This window comes from Solanum stenotomum, chromosome 11 (assembly GCF_019186545.1).
Source record: "Solanum stenotomum isolate F172 chromosome 11, ASM1918654v1, whole genome shotgun sequence".
In the NCBI taxonomy this organism is placed as follows: Eukaryota; Viridiplantae; Streptophyta; class Magnoliopsida; order Solanales; family Solanaceae; genus Solanum; species Solanum stenotomum.
In genome coordinates, this window is record NC_064292.1 from 43,218,462 (window position 1) to 43,237,881 (window position 19,420).

Sequence of the window (19,420 nt, forward strand, 5' to 3'; positions counted from 1 at the left end):
ATTGGTATGGGTTTCTTATTGATTGAGGGTGGTCGTAAAGTGTCTGCATAATTCTTAATGGTGGTTCTAGTGAACTCACATGTTTAATTGGCTCCTGACCTGGTGGGTTGGTGGCCATTGCCACGGAGTTGGTGACCTTTTAGGGTTTGACGTCAACGGCGTAGGGCTTTCTTCAGAGAGAGTTTTTTTCTCGTATTACTAATTTCTTTCTTTCTTTTATTAGTACGGTTCTTAGAAGAACGTGATTTTCATATATATATATATATACACACACTACTATTTGAATAGATAATAATTAATTTTGGACCTATAATTTTATAAATTTAATGATTTTTAGTGATAAGAACCTAAAATGTCAAATCAATCAAATTTATATCTTAGATTCACCTTTTCGTAATAGTGCGTGCACCCATCATGTCAAAATCATGGATACACCTCTACTTTTAATTAGTTTATTTATAAAACCATGCATCTTTCCCTTTTTCTCAACTCCTTAATTTTAATTTTTTACCATGTTTGAAACCACATGAACATTTTGGTACATTAAATATATTTTTAATCTAAAATCACAAAATTCAAAAGACTTCTTTATTTTNATCTTGGATACACCTCTACTTTTAATTAGTTTATTTATAAAACCATGCATCTTTCCCTTTTTCTCAACTCCTTAATTTTAATTTTGGCTTAAGTCATCCATAGCCACTTAAAGTTGTCATCGTATTTCATTTAGACACCTCAATTAAGGGGTGTACCTATTGAACACCTCTCTTGTTCAAAACATGTACCTATTACATACTTTTTAATGATGTGGCATCATAGGTGTAGTACACGCCTTAGAAGCGCGTGAAACCAATACAATTTACTTACAAGCCAATAAAAAAATTACATGTCAACATTTAAAAAGTGGAGCAAAAGTCTGAGCATGAAAAAAATATTCCCAACAGTATCTTCTTCCCCAATTCCAAACCACCTTAGTCTTTTGCATTTTCCTCACCGGCTAAATCCTTTAGCCAACGTCTCTGCCACACCCATCTCTGCATTCATCTTTATTTTTCCTTTCTACTATCATCTGTCATCACCAATATCGTCGTCTTTATCTTAATATTAAAAGTGTCCATTAAACAAATGACCGTCAAAATCGAAAAATTCAAAAGAGAGTTAATTGATACAAAAATTAAAAAAAAATCTAACCTTATAAATTGTAGAAAAATTCAAGAGAGTTAAAGCTACAAAAGGAAATATAATAATAATAATAATAATAATAATAATAATAATAATAATAATAATAATAATAATAATAATAATAATAAGATTGAGTCAAAAAAATCAGGTGAGCATCCATTTTTTCCGACAAGACTAATACAAATCTAAATATATTTTCTTTGAAATTGTTAAAGAATTCAAATCCTAAAGAATCCACAGAACAAAAAAATATCAACAAATCTTAAATGATGTATGAAGAAGAGAGTGCGATCGGAGAAATGGCAGCTATGGTATTGATAAAAAAATTGCCAAATGGGAATAAAAGGAAGAGGGTAGGTAGCAGCTATGGTGTTGATGAGAGAAATATGGGGAAGATACTTGCCACTTGTTATCGGGCAATGGTGTTTCGGTGGACTAGTTCAGCCGGAAAGGGGTTATGGGTAGATAGGGTTGATTTTTGTTTTTATATTATTTTTTACCTTAAAATGCTTTTTATAAGATATTTTTAAATAATTTTTTTGAAACTAAATGACATGTCAAAGTTTAATTTGTCATTGTGCCACGTCACTGCGAGTGAATCTCACACTTCAAATTTTTGGCTGATTGTAAAAAAAAATGTCAAATAGGTATCAATTCAACGTGGTAGAGGTGTTCAATAGGTACAAGTCTTAGTTGAGGTGTTCAAATGAATTATGCGGACAACTTTAAGTGGCCGTGGATGACTTAAGCCTTTAATTTTTTACCATGTTTGAAACCACATGAACATTTTGGTACATTAAATGTATTTTTAATCTAAAATCATAAAATTCAAAAGACTTCTTTATTTTCTTAAGCTCTATATAAATTCCAAATAAGACAAAAAAAAGTCTCGTCCCACATTTTTTTACATATAGTGTTGAAAAACTTCTAGTTCCTAAAAGAGAAAGTATTGAAAACAAATGAGAAATGAATGTGATTTATGAATACAGTTTTCTCCTTATTTATTTATTATTCCCTTCATTTTTTTGTCTATTATTTTAAAAAATATATTTTTACACACTACTTTTGACATATTAAGAAAACATAGTTGCTATTTTCTATTTTATCCCGAGCATCAATTACTTATTAACTAAATCAATTATCAAGACCTAAATTATACATCAATTAATATGTCATATCTAGAAGGTTTTCTAGTTTACGTGAACTCATGTCCCCCTCTCGAGATCATATATAGTAGTTTATATTTTATTTTTAAAAAAAATCTTTTTTTAAAATTGAATTAGTTTGGTTTAATATTCAATGCACACTTTTTCAAAATCAAAAACTAAAAAATTAATTGAAATTTGATAATATTGAACCAAGGAATAGAACACCCACCTCTAATTTTTTGAGATACATGTTTCTTAAAAAAACGATTTTTAAAATTTAAGGACCCGTTTGGCCCCAAGTTTTATTTAGGAATATTTGGGAAAATTTTGGCCATTGGCGTTTGGCCTCATAACTTGGCAATTTTTTTTGCCAAGAATCCCAAGTTTCCAAATACTAAGCTAGCGTTTGACCATAGATTTCCAAATATTCTTGGCAAATATTATTTGGGTGAAAATTTGGGTGAAATTTCACCATGTGCTTGGCCATAGTATTTAGGAAATATATTTCACTTTTTTAGAAAAATATGATTTATACCCATAAGCTTTAAAAACTATCAAAACTAACCATAAGTTTGTATTATAAGTTAATTGGATCTTCGTTGCAACAAATAACAAGTAGTGTCGATGACACTAGAGCAATGTGGTAGTTTGGAGTGAGTGCAACAAGCATCATTCCATACATCGTGAAGTAGACAAAACACATGACTTTGTTATCCTGTGCTGATTGTTTATCATTTTCATCAACAACCATATCATCACTTTCGTATTTCATCACTACTTTGGTGTTCACGTAAAAAATTATGTAATACAACGCAAACAACTACTATAGAGGGTGTTTTTGTAAAAGATAAAAGTTAAGTGTAAAATTTCAATTTTCAAAAGATCCCAAATAATGAGATTTGGCCCAAATACTAGAAAAAATTAATATTTGGAAATTTGGGATATTTGCCAAATAATGACAAATTGTATGGACAAACACTATTTATCAAATTTTTCACCAAATATTATTTGGGAAATCTATGGCCAAACGGTAAAACTAGTTTTTCGGAACTTTAAAATATTTAAAAATTATCCAAAACTTTTATATTTTATAAAAAATACTCATAATTTATTATTTCCTACTAATATATATCTATAGGAATAATTTGTTACTACCTCATCCGAAAAAGTTTGAGTTATNAGAGCAATGTGGTAGTTTGGAGTGAGTGCAACAAGCATCATTCCATACATCATGAAGTAGACAAAACACATGACTTTGTTACCCTGTGCTGATTGTTTATCATTTTCATCAACAACCATATCATCACTTTCGTATTTCATCACTACTTTGGTGTTCACGTAAAAAATTATGTAATACAACGCAAACAACTACTATAGAGGGTGTTTTTGTAAAAGATAAAAGTTAAGTGTAAAATTTAAATTTTCAAAAGATCCCAAATAATGAGATTTGGCCCAAATACTAGAAAAAACTAATATTTGGAAATTTGGGATATTTGCCAAAAATATTTGCCAAATAATGGCAAATTGTATGAACAAACACTATTTGTCAAATTCCCCCCCAAATATTATTTGGAAAATCTATGGCCAAACGGTAAAACTAGTTTTTGGGAACTTTAAAATATTTAAAAATTATCCAAAACTTTTATATTTTATAAAAAATACCCATAATTTATTATTTCCTAATAATATATATCTATAGGAATAATTTGTTACTACCTCATCCGAAACAGTTCGAGTTATAATTTAAATGATAAAATTGAGAAAAAAGAACAATTTTTAAAATAGATTGTACTTATAACGACAGGGCATGAACAATTATGAATTAGACATGTAAGTGAAAATAGTAGTTGCTTGTGTCGTATTACATATTTTTTTTTGCATGAAAATTAAAATAGTGATGAAATATTCAATGAGCATGAACGTGATTATATGGTTACTGATGAAGATGATGAACAATCGACTAAGAGTAATAATATAATTTCGTCTCTCAGTCATCTGATCTAGAAAGATAAGCTTGTCGGGAAGAGATTGTTCGTAGAATATGGGAATATTATATAAAACAATAGTTTGTTACTACCTCCTCCGGAGGTTGTTTGAATATGCATTAATGTATTGTTCTTGTCTATATTGTTGTTTTGTTATTGTTGATTGTTATCAATTATGTTATAAAATTATTTTTAACGGATATTCATTATAAATAGATAATACAAACTTATGAGCATTAATAATAGTTTTTAGAACTTATGAATATAAATCATATTTTTTAAAATAGTCAAATATTTTTGGAGAAACTTAGGACCAAACACAGTGTGTTAACTTGGAAAAAACTTGGCCCAAATATTATTTGGCAAAAATATTGAGAACTTGGGCCGAACGCTAGCTAAAATTAAAGGTGTGAGCAACAATTTTTAACAAATATATATGCATATAAATATTTGATATATTAGGTTTTATATGAACGGCAGTGTCGCTACGGTTTCTCCGGCGACGTCGTCGGCGATTTCCTTCCTCCTTCTGTCGACATCGAATTACAGGTTTTCCTTCTATATCTGATTCTTATATTCAGTTGAAAGAAAGCCCTAAATCCTTTTCCTAATGTGAAGTGTCAAAATAGTAACGAATTTGTTCACAACAAGTTAAATGCATTACTATTTGCTATATTAATTCTCAATCTCAATGTTGCAATTATTAGCTAGATTCCTTTTTGTCAGATTTTGTTTTTGTTTTCAGATTGAAATAAGCAGTGATGAAACCCCAATCTGCATCTTCTTCACTGAAGAACCCAGTGAAGTTTAGAATGTAACGGCCTTGTTCATCTTTCTCTTCCTTTCACTTTTAATATACATACATATATGTGATGGTATAACCGTATAAGAATGATTCGTTTCTAATGTTTAACAAAAGTTATATCTAAATTACAGGCCAACAGCTGAGAATCTTGTTCCTATCCGTCTCGACATCGAAATTGATGGCCAAAGATTTAAAGATGCTTTTACTTGGAACCCTAATGGTAAGCTTTTATCTATTTGGTTTTTTACATTTATATAATACAGCAATAAGCAAATGATTTCCTGCTTCTGCATTGTACCCTATTAAGCACCTAGCTGTTTTCTTGTACCATTATTTGATGCTTTTAATTAGTATTTTCTCCCAATCAAGGTTCAAATCTTTTATTCTAAATATTGAATGTTACCACAGCTCACTTGTACTGTCAAAATGGAAAATTTTTTGTTTTTGAAGACTTCAAAGAAAAAGTTAGCACCCTAACGGATGCTCTGGTGTGATAAAAATTGGATCTAGTATTCCTTGAACATGGCTTTATAACTGATGACCTTGGCTGAGTGCTATCTTGGAAAACAAATAGTAATGTTGTAGAGCTTATGTTCTGGCAAAAGATGCTTGAAACCTATGCAAAATTTGATAACTTTTGTGCTAAATTGCTTTTTCCGATGTGATGCTTCGTATACAAAGCCATATATATTATCTCTTTAGTGAATGGTTCTGTAGGTCACTTTTAAAGAAGGGAAAATTGTAGTTTACTTAAAATCATCTTGAACTGAGTAAGCTGTTGTCCTTCTTTGAACTTCTTAATTACAGATCCTGACTCAGAGGTGGTGGTGTTTGCGAAGAGAACTGTGAAGGATTTGAAACTTCCTCCTGCTTTTGTCACTCAGATTGCTCAATCCATTCAGGTATTTATAAGAAGTCTTAAAACCTCAATTATGAACATTTTGAATTTGAAAAAAGAATAGAGCATGTTATATGCACCACTCTGTCATCTTTCCTCCTGCTTAATGGGATAATCTGTGATTGAGTTTTTTGTGTGTGTGTGGGGGTGGTGATTAGATCTATAATGCGAGTTGTTAATTTTCTTCTGAAGATTACGTGATTCCTACTCTTCTCCTTGCTGGTTCAAATCAACCAGCCTTCTTAAAAGTCACGTGGCCTGAGATTTTGTCTTTATTTGAGATCACTGATAGTGTCTGTTCTGGAATGCTCTTTGTTTCTTCTTAAACTTCTATCTGTACATGCTGAAATCAAGAATCTCTCTCCTCTCCCGACGTGCACAAATTTTGACAATCTTCAGTATCAACAAGCAATTTCTGGTCCAAATAATGTCATCACCTTCCAAAGAGATTCTCTTGCATAGAGCCTTTTAAAAAAAGAGATTCTCTTGTATTGAAAGAACCTTAGGTGATTCTTTTTATCTGCCTAAGCTTTTGTTGACACAGCTACGCGGTACCTGTGTTGGTGTGAGGTAATAGGTACCGTCGGAATAGCACACCTGGAAAACATTGTCATATTTCGTAGTTGATATCCTAATCCGAAATCTAGAAAATCCATCACATTGTATACATAACGTCGTGAACCTTGAAAGTTATGAAATAGACCTAAGCCTCTATTGCTGACTTTTGGTGATGACTTCCATGAGGGGAAATATGTTGCGTAGCTGGGAAGTCGATGTCATTTTGATGGGACCCAACATATACAGATCCACCATTGGCTGTCAAACTGGTGCCATTTGATAATTGACCAAATGAGTGCAAGGACAAGGAGCATAAAAGTACGGAGAAAAACTCAAACTGCTCCTTGCTAATAGTGAGACATTTGTGTTACTTAAAAGCCATATGAAGGATTATTTTTCTTTTAATTCTTTGGTTTCCTTTTAGAGGCAGGAAATCTTATTCCTCCCTTTGAGGTGTTTGTAAGTTGCTTTAGAAGAAGCTACTCCTGAGCCGATTTACAAAGAGAATCAGGGAATCTCCGATATTGAGATCATGATGCATGCATTTTTGGAAAGTGCTAATAATTTGAGATGCATAACAGGCTTAATCCTAAACAAAAATTGATGGAAGGTGATTGAGAGCCTAACAAGCCTGCTTCACAATAGGCCAAGCATTTTTTTATTTATATAAAGCTAGATTGAAATCGTCAGTGCCTGGAACCTTGGTTTATATACGTAGCCTCATTCATTGGGGAGAGCATTGAAGCGATCTCCTTTCTTCCTCTAGTAGTGCAATTAAATAGTACTTGATAGACACTTAAAATTACCTATGTGGTCGCTTCTGGCTCCTTTAGTTACATTGCTAATCACTCTCAGCGTATCTATGCCATTGCACCTATTCTTGTTTTAGAGCTTGGAACTTTGATTATATGCTCATTCTCCTTCTTTGGAATGGGCATTTGAATAGATCTCCTTCTTACTCTAGTAGTACTATTAAGTACTCTATAGACACTCAAAATTTCCTATATTACCACTTCTGGCTCCTAAATTACATTGCTAATCACTTCTAATGCATCGAAGGAGAACTGGGCTCACAAATGCTCGAAGTACTGGCTGCTACTAATTCGTCTACAAAGCCAACTCTAAATATGTAAAACATGAATGTGACACTTGGCATCATTCAGATTTGTAGGTGGTTCACTAGCCAAACTTTCTGGTAATGATAATTCCTGAAAAATCTCCTCATCCAGGTCAAACACCATTATTAAGTTATTCACCCTCCCCTCCCTAGTTCTCCTGTATGCAGTCCAGTGGAGTTTCTCACAAACCACAAGTTGTTTCCAGAAGTACTCCACAACACCAATGTCTCGAATAAAACCATCAAATTCCTGAATTAAGTGCATATATCTCAACCTTAGGCGGTACCAAGTACCCACCGTCACCATGAGCATATGTCATCCTCACAACCTTGTAATCTCTCGTTTTAATTGCAAAGCCAAATCCAAAGACAGACATATAAGTCCCTAAGTTGTCAAAACAAAGAGGAGGCTTTGGAATTTGGGAGGGTGAGACAGCTGTCGACTGACTATCCTAGGGTTCCAAAGTACCAAAAGATTTCTTTACCCAAATAAATCATCTTACAAACAGAGGAATCCATTGCATATACCCACAATCCTATAATAATATCGCACTATAACACTGAAAGGGCACCTATTCTTACTTCAGTTTCAATACCGCGTAATGCATCAGTAGGTTGAATATAATATTTTTCCTTTGAGCTTTTGAGAAGTACCTAACTATTTTACCAGTTGGAGGTTTTGAAAGAACAGTGTGTTTGGTGTGCAGCCATATGAATTCAGTGCTTGAAATTAGTGAGTTGCATGATTTTGATTCACACCTAAATCGGAGTAGAGATCCGGATTGGAGCCTTGAGAAGATTTGAACCATCATTTCTTCAGGTATATAGGCTGACATTTTTCTTGGGGTATGAAATTGAAAATCTTGTTACTTTTTTTGCTTAATTTTCTATTGTTTGAGAAGAAAGGTTGGGTGGGGGAGAGGGAGCTCTTGAGAGAGAGATTCACAGGGTGTGAAGTATTGCTAGTGAAGGGAGCTTCAAAAGCAAGTTGATGGCAAAAAGTTAAGAGAATGCTCTATTTTATACTGGGTAAATAGAGCAAAGACAAGACTTTATGCCAGAAACAGTAAATGCATGCTAATCCAGAAATTTATTTACTTGCTCAAGATCTCCTCTCACATTTGGAAGGTAGGAGTGCAAGGTTTTGTGCATTGAAGCAGGTTAATCATTGCGGTTCAATCTTTTATTGACTTACTGAAGGAAAAAAGGAAGATTCCAATTAATCATTTGCTGAGTATCATCTGGTTGACCTTGGACAATCAAATACCTAAATATATAATTTTATCACTTATGGTAAGTTGTTGTTTTACAAGTTGGTAAGTAAGCTGATATAGTGATGCTCTTAGTTGCGCGGACTCTTCACTTTTGATGCCGCACCCATGTCGGATTCTCCAAAAATACACTACATTTGGCGAATCCGACACGCACCCATTGACATTTTTGAAGAGTCCGATCAACATAGGTGATGCTTGCTTATGTCAATGAAAGTAAGGAATTGAAATACATAAAAGTAAGGAATTGAAGTTGGACTACTTACCTTGTAGTCGAGGAATACATTTACTTCTGTTATAAATTACCCCTAATGTTTGTGTTTTGTTTTATATATGTCCCTTGACCCTTGTTCACCTTTTGGCTCATAGGAGCCTTATATAAGCCTAAGTCTCAGATATGTCCCTCCTACTAATGATTTCCTAGTGGAAAAATTGGTCTAGTTGTGTAGGTATATATTTTAACCTTTTCAATGTTTAGGAGCATGCTTCAAATTATTGTAGAGGGTATACATAACTAATTTGATAGTTAGGGGTAATCTTTGTTTTGTTTCTGTAGCTCCAATGTGGCAAATGTCAGAGCTAAGCTACATAACCTTTTGATTGAGGGGCCAAACAACAACAACAACATACCCAGTGAAATCCCACTAAGTGGGGTCTGGGGAGGGTAGAGTGTACGCAGACCTTGCCACTACCTCGTGGAGGTAGAGAGGCTGTTTCCGAAAGACCCTCAGCTCAAGTACACCAAAACCAAGTTAAAGGCGAGGAGAGCAGTGCATAAAACATACCATCCAATAAGAAAGATAGTAAATAATCAACAGAGGAGACGGTAGCCTCAAAAGAACAAAGAGAGAAGTGAAACGCCGTACACAACAAAAGGCTATAGGTACCACAGACAAGAACTGCAAGTGAAAGGCTACGACCACTACACACGCTAGCAACCCATACCCTCGCGAGAAAGGACAGCACGCTAGCCCTACTAACCTTCAACCTTAATACGTGACCTCCACTCCTTCCTATCTAGAGTCATGTCTTCGGTAATGTGAAGCTGAGCCAAGTCCTGTCTAATCACCTCTCCCCAATACTTCTTAGGCCTACCTCTACCCCTCCGTGTACCCTCTACGACCAGCCCCTCACACCTCCTCACTGGTGCGTCTTCGCACCGTCTCTTCACATGTCCAAACCATCTCAGTCTCGCTTCCCTCAGCTTGTCCACCACAGATGCCACTCCCACCTTCTCCCGGATAACTTCATTCCTAATCTTATCACTCCTAGTGTGCCCACACATCCATCTCAACATCCTCATCTCTGCAACCTGCATTTTCTGAACATGTGAGTTCTTGACTGGCCAACACTCTGCTCCGTACAACAAGGCCGGTCTAACTACCACTCTGTAGAACTTACCTTTAAGTCTAGGTGGAATTTTCTTATCACACAAGACTCCAGAGGCATTCCTCCATTTCATCCAAGCAACCCCAATGCGGTGTGTGACATCATCGTCGATGTCGCCACTTCTTTGGATTACAGACCCGAGATACTTAAAACTTTCTTTCTTAGGGATGATCTGTGTGGCAAGTCTCACTTCCACATCTGATTGAGGGGCCAAATATGAGACAAAATTAATGTTGTGGGGGCATTTATGGAACAAAAGCTAAGCGAAGGACAAATGTAAGACAAATTGAATACTTCAGGTGGTTAATTTGAACTTTCCTCTTTATTTGCATGACAAAGTTATTGGCCCTCTTGGTTTAACTCTCCCCTTGCAAAAAAGTGCCAACTACCGGGATGTATAAAAACAAGAAGTTTACTGCCAATTAGCCAATTTAATCATTTAACCATGCTTAGCCACGAAAAGTTACCTTGGGAAGAAAAGATTGTTTTCAATGGGTATGGTTGGAATTCATCGAAAACACATAGACGAGGCAATATACAAATTTAAAGGAAGATCAGAGGTGGTTTGGAATCAAACATCATAGTTGAAAAGTTTCTCTACGACTTATGTATCTCACGCACAGGTATACATGGATATATAGGGGATACACAAGAGCTACTCATTTGATACATATGGTCATATGGGATATACAAATGATTCACAGAGGGATACACAAGAGATACATATCTCATCTTCTTCTATATTCCTCTTCTACTTCGAAATAGGCTCAAATTTTAATTCAAATCTCCACTAATCGTCCCAAAAATGAGATTCAAACTCCCTGAGATGTACCAAATCTAGTCCAACAGCCACTCGAAACAAATTCCAATTTTGGAAATTTAAATTTTCAAAATCAAGCTTAAGCAAGTTTTAATGGCTAACATAGAGTTCATCTCATCTTCTTCACTTTCCAAGCAACCAATCTATGTCCTATGTTCAAAAGTAACTCCAAAAGCCGTACCCTATCTATTCCAACAACACCTTTCCAAAACAAAATTCAATTTCGGAAAATCAAATTTCCTTGCTAAATACTCAGGAGATAGGATGGCCATGGAGAATGATTTGGAAGACCAAAGTGCCTTATAAGGTAAACTACTTTACATGGTTACTGACAAAGGAAGCAGTCCTCACTCATGAAAACCTCAACAAGAGGAAACACAACCTATGCTCTAGATGCTATCTATGTGAAGAACAAATAGAGACAGTGAACCATCTCTTTTGCATTGTAAATGGACAGACCAACTGTGGCAGACGTTCTTACACAAGAGGAAGATCAGGTGGGTGAAACCTGGGAGAATCAAAGAAGTGCTAAAAAGTTGGAACAATGATGGAAATGCAGGAAGAAAGGAGGAGAGATGGAAGATGGTTCCCGCATGTATCTGGTGGACCATATGGAAGGAGAGAAATCAGAGACATTTTGAAGGCAAAAAGAGCAACATACAGAAGATCAAGACAGACTGCTTAGGCCTTTACTATTTTTGGTGTAAACAAGTAGCTATAGACAACATTGGAAATGTTTTTAATGCAATTGACTGGTTGTAATTACAATTATTAGGATTTTGTAAAGAGAATTTTGTGATGGGGGACTACACTTAGTTGTAGTACACCTGTGGCTATATAGAAGTAAAGTTTACCATTCTCAAAAAAAAAATAAAAAATTTCCTTGCTAAACTTAGTCAATGTTGTGGCACTGTTATACATAATCAATAGTATATATCCCAATTCCGGAGTCTAGGGTTTAGGTTGTGCGGGACTAAGATAGAGTACTTGGAGTGCAAGTTGAGTGACGTAACTCACTAGGCAGATCTGGATAAATGACCAAAAGGCTGTTCATAAGATGTTAACGTTAGTCTTTACAGAACACTTTTGGAGAAACCTCAACTGTATTCTTCCATTGATGTAGGAACTTTCATCTAGACTCACTTGTGGCATAGTATGTAGGACCTCTGGCTATAAATATGATTCAACAATATTTTCCCTTGTGTCCTTTGGCTATAAAATTTTATTTTCTGGCTGTTTCCTGTTTACCAATCTTAAAAAAATCCCTTCATATCTGCTATTCCTTTTTCTGGATAACAAATTGGTATTGCTCTAGTGTCTGGTGATCTCTGTAGTAAAATGGCTGCTTAGGGTACATGCTTCTTTTTCTGTTGTTTCCTGCAACTTATCTTATTGGCTTCTCCACTTCCAATTTTGTAGTCACAGTTGACAGAATTTCGGTCATACGAAGGACAAGATATGCACACTGGCGAGAAAGTTGTTCCTATCAAGGTTTGTCACATTTGTTTTTTGTTGATATTGATGACATTACGTTGAAAGATTATTCATCCCAAAAGAAAATTACTGTGAAAGAGACCTATCTTACTGACTTTGGTGGTCTCAACTGCTGAGGGTTCATCATTAGAATTAGGTACTTGTATTTATCTATTTCCCTTTCTTTTCCGGGCACATCCAGCTTGATCTCCGAGTAAATCACACAGTTATCAAGGACCATTTTTTCTGGGTAAGTTGTTGGATGTCTCATTCTTCATCTATCTTGCTTTGGTAAGAACTGTGATCAAATTAGCAACTACTCTGCCTCATTTGTTGCTAACTAATACAAAGAGAAATAAAATAATTTCAGGACATGAACAATTTTGAGAGTGATCCTGAAGAATTTGCACGAACATTTTGTGAAGATATGAAAATTGAAGACCCAGAAGTTGGAGTAAGCTCTATTTATTTCCTTTCTGTTGGTTGAGAATAAAAATAGTGTTTGTGTTTCCATCCCATAAAATTATCATTTGTTATTGCATATTCTTGTGATGTTCATCATACTGATATACTTGTAAGTTATGGGGTGATGAAGTTAAGGGGGTGCCCTTCTATACTTCTTTTTCTTCCCATTCCTGTTTGATTCTTTTTTGGGGTTAATTAGAGTGTATATCAGCTAGCTGGAGACAATTGTGGTACCAAAAAATTAGCCCTGTGCTCCCAAGATTCAATGTTCAAATTCCAGAATACTTCCACATCTTTGACACAAAACTGAATATTTTGGGTTCAATATTTTGCAACTTGTGCAGATAAAAATAACCTATGTAACAACCCTTTTAGGTATACCCTCAATTTATGAAATCTTAGTAGAGATGTTGACCTCAATTGGCACAACATCATTCTCATCATTCTCTAAGCCATCCATACATGTTATGACAACTTTACTAACTGTATTTTCCAAAGTTACAATGTTCATTATCTAGCCATACCATCAATTACTCCACTTCCAATTGTCAAACCACTCCATATATTGCCTATACCACAAAAGTACTATTCCCATTAATGGGGTAACTAACCTGAAAAAGATAACACGTTCATGAAGTCCTTCAAACCATTGTTAAAACTCATCATTCGAATATCCTCAAAATGCATCATCGAGCCATCACCTTGCATTAACCCTTTCAAATCGTTGAACATTCTGAATTTGATTGCACATCGTTTTCATAAGTGTATCACTTCTGAACCAAATCTAACCTCCAATCCATACACTACACCAACTACTCGCATGAGGAACTACGCACGAGTCATCACATAAGTGGAGAGAGAATGGAATGAAGCGATAAATATCAGAATGGACAAAGGATGCACAATAGAGATTCAAAAGTGAAGATTTTTCCTAAAAGTCACCGTAGCCTCTCGAAGATAAGTACATACGTCTCCGTATCGATCCTCGACTCTATTTCAACTCGGCTTGTATACACGTAAGACCTATGAACCTGGGGCTCTGATATCATTTTGTCACGACCCAAAAATGGATGTGATGGCACTCGACAAGTCAGCCTAAAACCCAAATATCACAAACTATGCGGAAGTAAGACATTGAAATCTCAAAATATCTTAAGTACGAATAACTAAGTCAACTTAATAAAACCCCCACAACCTGGTTGTCACGTGTACAAGCCTTTAATGTGTTATAATTGATTCAAAGAAAAAAAAATACAAGTCTCAAATGACATTGTTTCTAGAATAAAGCAAGATCATAAATAGGAGAAAGAAGGTCCGCTGAGATGACAAATCTTCATAGGAAGCCTCGAAAAAAGAAGAGAATAGAAAGTATCACAAAGATCCGGGCTCGTAACCTACAAAAATGTAGAAGTAAGGGGTGAGTACCAAACCACACGATACTCAACAAGTAAATTTCTAAACACAAGCTAAGGGAATAGAATACGAGTACTCTTTACCACCCCAACAGAACCTCCACAACTACAACCTGCATAAATTCAGTCCAACCTAACAATTCACTATTTACATATATATAGCTCACCAGCTCAACAACAACACTTTAACAATTACATATCCTCAACAACAAACTCAATATTCATCAATCACAAGTTCCACATTAAGGCACTCACAAGATCAGCAACACACAAGATCAGGTTCACCAATGTTAAAGATGTGCAATGCAATGAAATGCAATGTCAAGTATAATGATGCATGTCTAACTTATACACACCCACTGTCTCTTAGTCCGGGATCCATGGGGGACATATTTGTCCATGCATCCATCACAGCGTGCGACACTTCCCTCGATAATAGAAACCGTCGCGGCATGTGACACGTCCCTCGAAATATAGTATCTGTCGCGGCACACGACATGTCCCTCGAAATGGTACATCATTTTTAATTTCTTATTCTCCCTAATGCTTATTACAATCATGTCTCAAAACCAATGCAAATGACATGTTCACACAAATAATGAGGAGATGACCATTTTTCATAACAATACACAATTCGCAACAACACAATCGTGATACAACAACAACAATTAATCAATAAGCCTTTCAAATCATTCTCAACACATCGCACACCAATAATTAATCACATTGCCTTTTACTACCCCTTTTTCATCATTAGAATTATTCTATATGGACAAGTCAAACCATCACCAAGTCCCATTACATCCCAACACATACCACAAGGAAATACACGATTCTATACACTTAACAAGGGTTTAGAAATCCACTTGCCTCAAATAATCGAGCAATTACTTCGGGACTTGAGTCTTCCCCTTTCATAAAACTTCAAAGTGCTTCCAATCTATCAAATACATAATCCTCATAGGAATACGAATCTAATGACACCCATATTACTATATTTAGGGTAGAAATGTGTATAATTTAAGAAAATATAGGTCTAGGGTTCTTAGAACAAAATCTTTATTTGGGGGTCGAATAACGATCCGTTTTAGTTGAAATTTTGCATGCGAGTTTATTTTATCATGGGTAAACATAATCTGAAAGAAAATTTCAAATTCGAATTTGGTGGCTCGGGATGCCTTTTTGACCCAATTTTTGAGCCGAAACTAAAAATATAGTAATATGGTGTCATTAGATTCGTATTCTTTTGAGTATTATGTATTTGATAGACTGGAAGCACCTTTGAAGCTTTATGAAAGGGGAAGACTCAAGTCCCAAAGTAATTACTCGATTATTTGAGGCAAGTGGATTTCTGAACCCTTGTTAAGTGTATAGAATTGTGTATTTCCTTGTGGTATGTGTTGGGATGTAATAGAACTTGGTGATGGTTTGACTTGTTCATATTGAATATCTCTAATGATGAAAAAGTGGTAATAAAATGCAATGTGATCCTTTGTCAAAAAAAAAAAATGCAATGTGATTAATTATTGGTGTGTGATGTGTTGAGAATGGTTTGAAAGTATTATTGATTAATTGTTGATGTTGTATCATGATTGTGTTGTTGTGCATTGTTATGAAAATGGTCATCTCCTCATTATTTGTGGGAACATGTCATATGGTTGTGATAAGTGTTATGTGAATTGAGGAAGAATAAGAAATTAAAGAGGATGGTACCATTTCGAGGGACGTGTCGTGCGCCGCGACGGATTTTATTATCGAGGGTCGTGTTGCACGCCGCGACGGATGCATGTACAAATATGGGTCCCAGACTGAGAGACAGCGGGTGTGTATCGTTAGGTCAGACATGCATCACTATACTTGACATTGCATTGCACATCTTTATCATTGGTGATCTTGTGAGTGCCTTTCTGTGGAACTTGTGATTGATGAATATTGAGTTTGTTGTTGAGGATATGCAATTGTTAAAATGTTGCTGGTGAGCTATGTAAATTGTGAAACGTTAGGTTGGACTGGTTTTATGCAGGTTCGGTTGGGGTGGCAAGGAGTACCCCTATTCTATTCCCTTAGCTTGTGTTTAGAAGTTTACTTGCTGAGTACCGTGTGGTTTGGTACTCACCACTTGCTTCTACATTTTTGTAGGTTACGTACCCGGATCTTTGTGATATTTTCTATTCTCTTTTTTTTCCGAGGCTTCCTATGGAAATTTGTGAGGTGGTTGTTTGTCATCTCAACGGATATTCTTTCTCCTATTTATGATCTTGTTCTATTCTAGAAACAATGTCTGAGACTTGTATTTTTTTTTCTTTGAATCAATTATAACACATTAAAGGCTGTACACGTGACAACCAGGTTTTGGGGGTTTTATTAAGTTGACTTAGTTATCTGCACTTATGATATTTTGAGATTTCAATATGTCTTACTTCCGCATAGTTTGTGATATTTGGGTTTTAGGCTGACTTGTCGAGTGCCATCAGATCCATTTTTGGGTCGTGACAACCTCCCTCCTATTTTGCTACAACTAGGAAAAGATCTTTCTGTAATTTGTAAATGGGGGAGGATTGATGAAGGAATCATAAAATTAAAATGCCATTAGGTCTCATTTCTTGATAGTCTCGTGAGGGAAATTCTAGGAAAATGCACAGTTCCTTAATCAAGAAAGTGTCCTAGTTTTCTTCAATGCTGAATTTATTTGACAAAAATATGCTGTCAAATAATTTCAACTTTGTTAGACCATTGACATAGCTATGAGAATACGAGGAGTTAGTTACCTACTTTTTATATTTTGTTAGTTAAAGTTCGAATAGCCCTATAATTGGAACTGGACGAACAAACACATACAACTAAGAGCTTGTGTTACAATCATGCATTAGGGATGTTAAAACCTCTCGATATTGTAGGCCTTTGTATTTATGTGTTGAAAGATTTATATATATGTTCATGTATAAGTAAACTCTCGACATATAATAGTTCCAAATCGAATCTCATTAGAAAGAGGATATTTTGTCTTGTGGTAGCCTGCTCCAGTCCCTTAAGAAACATTCGTTATTAGGTTAACCATAGAGAGGGAGGACAGAGCTTTTGATTATTTCATGTTTTCAAAGAGTTGAACAACGGGTTTTTAATGTTTTTAAAGATTTGAACAATGAAAGTAGATGGTGAGTGCCTGATTCTTACGTAGCTCAGTATTTAAATGAGATTTTGTCCCAACATTATCCCATCAAGAGACACATTTTTCTGTAGTTGTGTCTTCTTGGACAGCACTAAATTGTAGTTTTGTGTTACTTTCTCACTTTTTACTCCTAGAAAACAATCCTGGGTAATTACTTTATTTAATTACGCAGTATTTTACTTGCATCCTAAACAATCTGTTCAACTATGCGAGACTGTCATTTTTCAGTATCCTTTTTATTTTAAAAAACTGGGTATACTTTCTTCTTGATAGTTGTCTCCTTTTTTTGTAGCCTGCAATTGCCATAGCAGTTAGAGAACAACTTTATGAGGTGAGAATATATCATTCATTTGGCGTACATGACCTAATTGTTTCTACCTGGATTCCAACTATGTGTTCATAGTTGAAGGCCAGCCACTTCAAGGTCTTTTGACTATCTTGGGTATTTAACTTTTCAGATTGCAAAGCAAAGTGTTGCATCCGCGAGAGAAAGCAGGGCTAATAAGAAAGGACGCAGAGGAATGGAACATCCCTCTGCCAGGTTTGTGTCATTGAGCTATGCTTTTTATGTTGATCTTGGTTGATCAAATCACAGATCTTCCTTTACATTATCCTCGGTACATCTGTTTCCTCATAATTATCTTTTTGACAGTAAAGTAGGTTTGCCTGCATTGGACCTGGGGAAGCTATTCAGCATAAAATCAAGTGTTGTCCGGTACCACTCTTGCTTTTTCTTAATATTCTTTCATTCAATAAAAAATAAAAGCCAAATCGAAACTAGGATTTTTTAATCTGTATTTCAATTCAATCATATCTCATCAGCAAGTCCAGTTTTGGAATTCATACATTTCAAATGTGACTGTTCTCAGGAAGAAGAGGGACGCTGATGCATATGAACCAATTGTCGATCACCTGTCAAATGAAGAGGTGGATGCCCTCGAGGCTAAGGAAGAGAGGCTTGCTCGGTGATGCAGACAATGTCTATTGGAATGGATACCAGCAGTGTAAAGGAGAACTTGTTTAAAGTTTTAGAATGATCCTAGTCATAGTATAGCCAAAATCCCGTGTTGTAGATAATGTTCAGATTTTTGCATTGATCTGGAGATCACAGTTACTTCTGTTTGTCAAAAGAAAATATGGAACAGCACTTCTGTGCTAATCTATTAATAGTTGTTTCTCTACTTGTATGGTTTTGTTGGATTACAAAATATGGAAATGGACTTGTTGATGGACTGGGTTAAGGCTGGGACAGCTGCGTGCTGTACCATCCTCATTTCTAAGTCTGTTGGCTAAAGTTCCCATATCTACTTGATAGTGGTATCATAGTGTTTCATTAATCTCAAATGGGTTTGTGAGTTTTCGTTTAAGCTCCTGATCCACGCTCTAGTTAGGCCTGATAGAATTCTACCGACATGGCCGCCAGCCAGCCTCCTTCTAGTGCTGGTCAGGCCCTGCCTCTCTCTTATGATATTTCTTCTCTTACTTTAACAGCCTAACAGATTCAGTATGTAGGAGGAGTGCCCAGAATCACATGGACGGAAGAGGAAGTAGACAGAATGAATGTGATTGAGAATCTACAGTATGCGATTATTGGCAAATTTTCATATGGTTGGCCTGACCTCGATGATTTGATAATGCAAATACCTAAACAGTTGAAGATCATTGGTGATTGTAGTATTGGTTTATTAAGGAATAGACACATAAATTTGATTAAACATCATGGATGAT

The 19,420-nt window shown here is 35.4% G+C and overlaps 2 protein-coding genes across 3 annotated transcripts in view; one reads left to right on the plus strand and one right to left on the minus strand.

Moving 5' to 3' along the window:
• Window positions 1-19,420, minus strand: part of LOC125845036 (E3 ubiquitin-protein ligase BRE1-like 1) — a 187,823-nt gene that overhangs the window by 27,495 nt on the left and 140,908 nt on the right. The gene's annotated exons all lie outside the window — the stretch shown is intronic.
• On the plus strand, window positions 4,752-18,864 carry LOC125845040 (chromatin structure-remodeling complex protein BSH). The gene is made up of 11 exons (XM_049524438.1): window positions 4,752-4,864; window positions 5,061-5,129; window positions 5,252-5,340; window positions 5,928-6,022; window positions 12,593-12,664; window positions 12,849-12,896; window positions 13,017-13,100; window positions 17,985-18,023; window positions 18,151-18,233; window positions 18,345-18,407; window positions 18,562-18,864. Exons 2-11 carry the CDS (start codon window positions 5,077-5,079, stop codon window positions 18,659-18,661), a joined length of 726 nt encoding a protein of 241 aa, XP_049380395.1. The 5' UTR covers window positions 4,752-4,864; window positions 5,061-5,076; the 3' UTR covers window positions 18,662-18,864.